The 7885-nt window shown below is 37.0% G+C and overlaps 2 protein-coding genes across 2 annotated transcripts; both read left to right on the top strand.

Annotated features, from left to right (window-relative positions):
* Positions 1-1233: 1233 nt before the first annotated feature.
* On the top strand, positions 1234-3646 carry PCYB_021120 (KIR-like CYIR protein; the record flags this gene model as incomplete). The annotated part of the gene is made up of 3 exons (XM_004220462.1): positions 1234-1302; positions 1565-2365; positions 2924-3646. The coding sequence occupies 3 exons, from the start codon at positions 1234-1236 to the stop codon at positions 3644-3646; spliced, it is 1593 nt and encodes a 530-aa protein (XP_004220510.1).
* A 2991-nt stretch (positions 3647-6637) lies between these two features.
* PCYB_021110 (VIR-like CYIR protein) lies at positions 6638-7874 on the top strand (the record flags this gene model as incomplete). Its single annotated transcript, XM_004220461.1, has 2 exons — positions 6638-6688; positions 6948-7874. The coding sequence occupies 2 exons, from the start codon at positions 6638-6640 to the stop codon at positions 7872-7874; spliced, it is 978 nt and encodes a 325-aa protein (XP_004220509.1).
* Between the last annotated feature and the right edge of the window lie 11 nt (positions 7875-7885).

Genomic DNA, 7885 nt, shown 5'->3' with positions numbered 1-7885 from the left:
CGTTCGTTATTTTTTTTTTTTTTTTTGAGTGTCAAGCAGAGTAAATTTTAATTCTTCAAATATGTAGACAATTAGAGGGTGAAAAGCATGACAAGTTTAACTGTCCCAGTTTATAAATAAAGGTTTATTAGAAGGCACAGAAGCAACTTGCTGTACGTGAGGGTGCAAGCACTTTTTTTTTTCACATATGCATGCGTAGTACGTACTTGCGTAGTTCCGCTGAATACACGTATGCTATACTGTGCGTTGACCTACATTGCATTATTTTCTTCTCTTTTCATTTTAAAAATTGCTAAAGGTATGTTTTGTCGCACAGGGGGTACTCTACTATCCATTGGCGCGGAATGTTCGAACAGCGCGAGAAAAACAAATAAATAAAATAAAATAAATTGAAAAAAAAATACTAAAATGATGAAAAGAATAATTTAAAAAAAAAAAAAAGTAACAATAATGTTGCCACTGTAAGAGAAATACCTAGTGACGGAGAACACTCTTTTTTTTTTTCCACTAATTAGATAAATGCATATGTACATATTAAAAAAAAAAAAAAACTACTATTTAATGTGGGAAAAAAAAATCAAAATAACAAATTTAGCTGAATTTTTAGCTCCACCCTAAACGTTCATTTAACCTTGTAAATTTCATCAGTTTAACTTAAGCATATTGTTGCTTCGCGTTTGTAGCATATACCGTGTATGCATACATAAATATATACATTTCTGTGCAGTTATCATTTTAGCGCTTTTTTTTATACCTATGGGTAGCTACACCGAAAGGAAGAAGAAAAAACATTATCACTCTTCGAGACGTAATATTTATAAGGTCGCATTTTAGTATCCCTCATAGGGGCCCTTTGCATGAACAGAACTTGTTGACCCCAGAACTAAAGAGAAAAAAGTGCTTTTTCTAACATACTCTCTTTCGTTTTTTTTTCCTTTTTTGGAGTAACTTCTACCGCGTTTGCGCAGGGTAGACCTTTTTCGTCGGTGTTCCCGAAGGGTGCAACTATACCTATGCATCTGACTTAAAAGGTCTTATTTGTGCGTCAGTTTTGCTGGTATAATTTACGCAGCTGATTTAGTACTGCATATATAAGGCCGGATATACGAAGCCGAGATACGAAATTGATGTACGCATCAGACATAGATATCTGGTAGACCTTCCTGGTGAATGCACCACCCTTTTGCTTGAACATCCCACCCCCACCCGTTTATTGTGATATCATCTACGACCATGTCGAAAACAAGGGAGAATGAGAATTTACTGAAAGACACGGCAGTTGTCAAGGCGTTGCAGAACGAGGTTCGTTTTGTTGCGCGGGTTATTTTAGAGGGAGGAGTGTTTCCCGCTACATTTGATTCTCCTCCCGCGTATGTCTCCTCCGAGGGGGGCATTTTGCATACCGATTGATATGAAATATATCCATCCAAAAGGGTGCACAAAATCTATGAATGCACTTACCCAGTCTCACACTCCTCTCAACATACGTGTATATATAGACATACATATTATATACGTGTGCGCCTTCTTCACCAACTCCCCCCCTCGTTCCCCTCTATTACAGTATAAATTTATGAACTACTGGCCAGATTACCATTTTGACAGCTTGCGAGGTATTTACAACAGCGAATTCGAATCCATGTGTGGGGGATTGAAAGGAAGCTCCGAATACATCAACAAGCAGAATTGCGTAAAGCTGTTTAGTATTATCGACAATGTAATCCACAGAGGAGGAATTAAAGTGAATGACGACATCTGGGATACCATAAAAAAATTATTTGATGAAAATAAAGTCAATATAGATCTGACGTCAAATCACATGATTAGATACATTAATGGTCTGGCAGAGGGACTACAAAAAGGACTTTTAGATGATTTTAAGAAATTTAAAAATTCTTATGGAAATTATTACGAGCTTGACCATATAGCCAAGTTATTTTATTTTTCACAAAATTTAGGAGACATTAAAAAAATTATGAATTCTCCAGATAATGCCAATTTTGCTTCTTGTTGTGAATTTGTAAATCAATGTCTGGATATTTATCGACGAATTAAGGACCTTAAGTGTTCGGGTAATTCACACTCCAAATTTAATCCCAGTACTTTATGCGTGGAAATGAATTCCTTTATGGAAGCGTACAAAACTGGATTGTATCCAGATCTCAAATATAGGAAACTTGTCGAAACAAATAGTGATGCCGCCATATATGGCCCAATAAATTGTGACTATTATAAGCCTGCTAAGAAGGGATTTTTGAGCAGATATATTGGATACGATATGGAAGATTTGTCCCTTGGCAGCAAGCTGACGCTGGTTTCTTTTACTGTCCTTTTGGGATCCCTCGGGATGTTCATGCTGTACAAGGTAAGCGCAGTAGCGGCGATCTCGTTTGCTAGCGAGTTGGTGAACTAGTTTGCTATCGAGTTGGTGGGCTAGTTTGCTAGCGAGTTGGTGAACTAGTTTGCTATCGAGTTGGTGAGCTAGTTTGCTATCGAGTTGGTGAGCTAGTTTGCTATCGAGTTGGTGAGCTAGTTTGCTATCGAGTTGGTGAGCTAGTTTGCTATCGAGTTGGTGAGCTAGTTTGCTATCGAGTTGGTGAGCTAGTTTGCTATCGAGTTGGTGAGCTAGTTTGCTATCGAGTTGGTGAGCTAGTTTGCTATCGAGTTGGTGAGCTAGTTTGCTATCGAGTTGGTGAGCTAGTTTGCTATCGAGTTGGTGAGCTAGTTTGCTATCGAGTTGGTGAACTAGTTTGCTATCGAGTTAGTGAGCTAGTTTGCTAGTGATCGAGTCTCGGAAGGGGGAGCATGCTACTGAGTGGCTCCCTTCTACCCGTGCGTGTGAATCGTCCAGTCGGCCCCTACTCCTTCACGTCTGCGCTACTGCATATGGATTAATTTTTTCCTTCACCTTTTTCTCTCTCAGTACACCCCACTGGGAAAACTTTATGGTGGAGACAAGAAAAGAAGAAGACGAACTTGGAGAAGAATGGGACATCCGTATGAACAAGGACTGTATGAAGAAATGAGCAGCATGGACTCAGGTTCGGAACCGATAAACTATATGTCCCATAATGCTTCTCAAAGGATGAGAGGCAATACGCGTGATGCATCGCAAAGTATGGAGACTGCTACTACTACTAATACCGTTGAGTCAACGCAAACTTTGGAAAGCACATCCTATGACTCGTCCCAAAAGTTTGGAAATTCAACATACGGCTCGTCGCAAACGTTGGGAGACTCAACATACGGCGCGTCACAAACGTTGGGAGGTTCAACATATGCCTCTTCGCAAACGTTGGGAAGTTCAACAGGTGGGGCATCACAAACGTTGGGAGGTTCATCGTACGGTTCGTCGCAAACGTTGGGAGACTCAATATACGCCTCGTCACAAACGTTAGGAGGTTCAACACATGGGGCGTCGCCAAATGTGAGAAGTTCAACACGTGAGGCTTCACAAACGTTAAGAAATTCAACATATGCCTCGTCGCAAACGTTGGGAGGTTCAACGTATGCCTCGTCGCAAACGTTGGGAGGTTCATCGCACGGCTCGTCGCAAACGATGGGAGATTCAACGTACGACTCCTCCCAATCGCTGGGAAGTGAGGGATTCGATTCTTCCGGAACTTTGAATACCATGAGAAAGTAACCTCCCCCCCCCTAGGCGGTATGTGCTAAACATCACCATGTAATACTTTCTCTTAGGAGAGAACTGCACAGGGGGGTAGGCAGTCACAGGTCGGTAATTTAGACAGCTATTCAATCGGGGCGTTACCCTTATAGGAGACAAGTGAAAGGGTTAGAACGAACAGAAGAAAATCCCCGTGATGGGTACATCAACAGTATCGGTAAGAATGCCACATTTGAAGAAGTAACAAAGCGATTGAAGAGAAAAACGAAAAATGGACCTGGTACTATCAAAGAACTGTTGGTTCTACACAAAATGCAGCATGCTCAGAGCGGTAGACAATCCTTCGTTTGCATGAGATAGTCAAAATTATTACCTGCACGATGAAGTGGAGTACCCACTTGGGGAAGGTTATTTACCAAATTGGAGCTGAAACATTTTGCATAACAATGGCACGATTTATGCTTCTGAATATACTGATTTTTTTTTTTTTAAATTTGATATGTTTAATTTTTGACCGTAATATGTAACCAAAAGGTGTATGAACATCCCCAATTTTACCATTTCAATTAAATAAAATTTAATTAGATGGGACCTCTCACTCTTTGAGAAATAAATGATTTATTTTTCTGCGAAGGGACATCGGCCAAGGAGCAGAAAAAGATACATATTAAATGGGAAAAGAAGCTGTGTGTGCGTGGGGGTATATACTTGGTAGTAAACTCTGCGCAGAAATACGCATGCATGCATTGCCTTTTAACCCTTGTGCATCATAAGGTAGGAGGGGGGGGAACAGGTTAAGTTTTCTCAGGTGAAGTGACCACTTTTATGGTTGGTTGTGTTAGCATGGAACCATGCCGTGGTGAAAAGAGACACCTACTAATACTCACCCCAAAAAAGAGGACTCTTAAAATATGATAAAGAATTAGAAAAAGCCGTTATGGGTATTAGATAATCGCTCTCGGCTTATCGTTTGATCACAAAAGAGGTTCAAAGTGATTAGGCTGTGAAGAAGCTGGACCTCCTGTAGAGGAGCACAAAGGTCGGTAAAATAAAAGGGGTATGCGTGTGGGTGGTCTCATCATCTATTTTAATGACACAAAGGAGAGAGATGTTACTATTATTAGAGTTTAAGTTGGCTTTTTCCCGTAGGAAAATTCCTCTACAAGGACATCCCCACCGTTATCACAACACAGACATAGAGGAAAAAAAGAAACTGTCCCAGAAAAAATATACACATAAAGTCTTGCAAAAAGTGGTGATGCCCAATTTAACACATACTTTTTGTTAACGCATTGGTGGAATTCCTTTTTGAATAACATTTAAATATAGTAATAATTTACTAAAAATATTACAAGGTATAGGGGAGTACGGGCAATACTTTCTTCTACAGCATTCTCCACAAAATGTATGACCCCCATCTTCTATAGGTTTCCTTTTAGAAAAGGGTAGTTAAACATTCGTTCACCTTTTTTGGCACCATTTGTAGGGGAACTTTACTGCTAATTAACATTGCAGGATGTACACATATATATAAGTGCACATTAATATACGTCGTGTATAGATAACCTTCTAACGCATGTGTGCAGCACATCCGCGTTGCAACATGGTCGGATGAGCAGCGGCCATTGAGTTGTGTTGTGGTGTATGTCCTATGCATGGAAATATTTGTTAACCCTTTTTATCGTGTCACCAATCAGGCCAATATTAAATTCCATTTAAATTAAAAAAGAAATGGAAAAAATATTTTTTTTTTTTGTTGTTATTTTTTTGTCCTTCAAAAAGACAAATGGTGAATGCAGTGTATACGAAACAACGCAATTATATAGTTAAAATGAATTATTAGGTGGAGTAAAAAAAAAGAAAGAAAAAAAAAAAACGCATACGTATATGCATAACCTTTTACCAAATGAAAGGTATTTGTACGGCTGGAAGCGCTTGTTATTTGCCTTTTAATAAACTTAATGTCATATCCCCTAGGACGCGCTATTTTAAAAAAAGAGTGCCGCACGGTGACTAACCCATTATGAGTAATTGGCCCCGGGAGGCATATGCATAATTATTTTATATGTATATATTTTTCGTGCATATTTGCAAATCCATTTCGCATTTTTTTAATAGAAAATTCACTTACTTTTTAGGCAATTTTAGCGAATTTTTTGTGCATTGTTTTAACTATCTTTTAGTATACATGTACGCATATGTTATTTAACTAAAAAATACATTTTGTTTTTCTAATGTCTGCTCCTGCCATGAAAATTTAACTTACGATTTGAGCGGAAAAAGGAATTCCAAACCCAAACTGTAATAATAATAATAATCTTTTTTTTATATGCATCCAGCAAGCAGTTATTTTTTTTTTATCTATATTTAGAAATAAATTGGAATGGATAAATGGGATAGTTAAAAAATGATTTTACAAAAAATTGCGGCTTTTGCATTATAATGCATCGTATATACGCAAATAGCAATTATATTTTTTTTTAAACCGCATTTTATCTTATTTTGCAAGAATTAATTATTCTACTTTTCCCTGAATTAAAAAATTATGGTATACGAACATATTCATTTGTTTATTTTATTTTTTTATCCACAATAAAATAATTTATTAATGGGATTCTGTCCCAATTTTTTTTTTTTGCATTTTTCTGCATCCGATGAAAAAATCGGATATTTTTTCATTCTCTGAATTATAAATAACACTAGCTATAATTAAATTTTAGATAAAATTAGGCAATAGTTTTTATTGTGTATGGGTAAGTAAAATTTTTTTTAGAAATAGTAGTAATAATAAAAGTGGATAGTAAAATTATAAATTAAAATAAGTAGCTATTATTTTATTATTTTAGCACTATATTATAAGTGTACCTAAGAAATACGTAAAAAACAATTTTTAAGAAAAAGGGAAAAGCTCCCCGCATGAACCACATTCAACGAGTTTCAAGTGATAAACCACGTTTCTTGCCTTCTTCCATGTTTTAATAAAACGTTATTTTTTGTAATTTAAGGAAAATGGCTGATACAGCTAGGGTGGAGGCTATCACGAAGCAGTTGCAACAAGAGGTAAGTGTTGTAATTCCTTTTTATAGGAAAATCTTTACTGTTATATATTTCATTAGTGGGATATGGGATTGCTTTCCTTGGTTTTTAGGGGGGGAAGCGGAATGAAAAGTGTATCTTTTCCGCCTAAAAGAAGGAGGCATGTTTGTATGCGTATTCGTATGCACGTACGCATGCACAGATATATGTATATATACATATATGTACACGGGGTGCGTGCCTATATTTATGCTTGCGTGCATTTTCCCGTTTCCCCCTTTAGTACCCCTTTTTGGTGAATACCCCTGTATACGATTTTGACATATTGAAAGGTAGGTATGATGGAGATTCTTACGGAAAGGTATGTGATGATATTACAGCCGGGAGTTACGCAATTAATTACAACAAGACTCAATGTATCAAATTTTTTAGCAACCTGGATGCTATGTTACTAAAAGGGGCTCTTGGTGATAACAATGTTTTTATGAAAAATATAACAGAATGGTTTTCTGCCGAAAAACGGAATTTTGAAAATGTCCCTCAATTTATGCTATCTTTTAATAAAAACTTTGAGGAAAATATTAGAAAAACTGTAGTGGAAAATTTCGCAAAATTTACTAAATTAGATTGGAATCAGAGAGAATTGGAAGATATTTTGAAATTATATTATTTTAAAGTTAATGCTGAAAAAATAAAAAGTATTTTGCTGGGAGATATTAGCACTAAAGAGTATGGAAAGATGTGCAAGTTTGTAAATGAGTGTCTTGACATATACAGAAAGTACAAAAACACGAGGTGCACCGATAAACTTCTTAACGCCAATAGTGGTAGTACCATATGCTATGAATTAGAACCGTTTGCTGAAACGTACGAAAAAGAGTTGTATAATGCTTCAGTACCTAGACACAAAGGTGTTGTTTCCTTGAAAAACGACCCAGTAAACGCTCGAGTTTACTGTTCAGTATATGAAGCACAATATGGATACAATCCGCTTGGTGTGTTCTTTAAAAATAAACTTTCAACCTTGAGTGGCAATGGAAAACTGATGGTGGCTGGGTTAAGCATAACGGCTGGTATGGTTCTTTTTTACTTCTGCGCAAGGTTAGTAGAGCTTTTTTACATGTACAAAGCGGAGTGGTGCTCCGTCTCTATTTGTCATGTAAATTCCCCTGTATATTGCTACTTTAACCCCGTATTGTTACAACACTGACATATATATAC

The sequence above is a fragment of the Plasmodium cynomolgi genome, chromosome 2 (assembly GCF_000321355.1).
Source record: "Plasmodium cynomolgi strain B DNA, chromosome 2, whole genome shotgun sequence".
Taxonomy (NCBI): domain Eukaryota; phylum Apicomplexa; class Aconoidasida; order Haemosporida; family Plasmodiidae; genus Plasmodium; species Plasmodium cynomolgi.
This window is presented reverse-complemented; position numbering and strand designations above follow the sequence as displayed.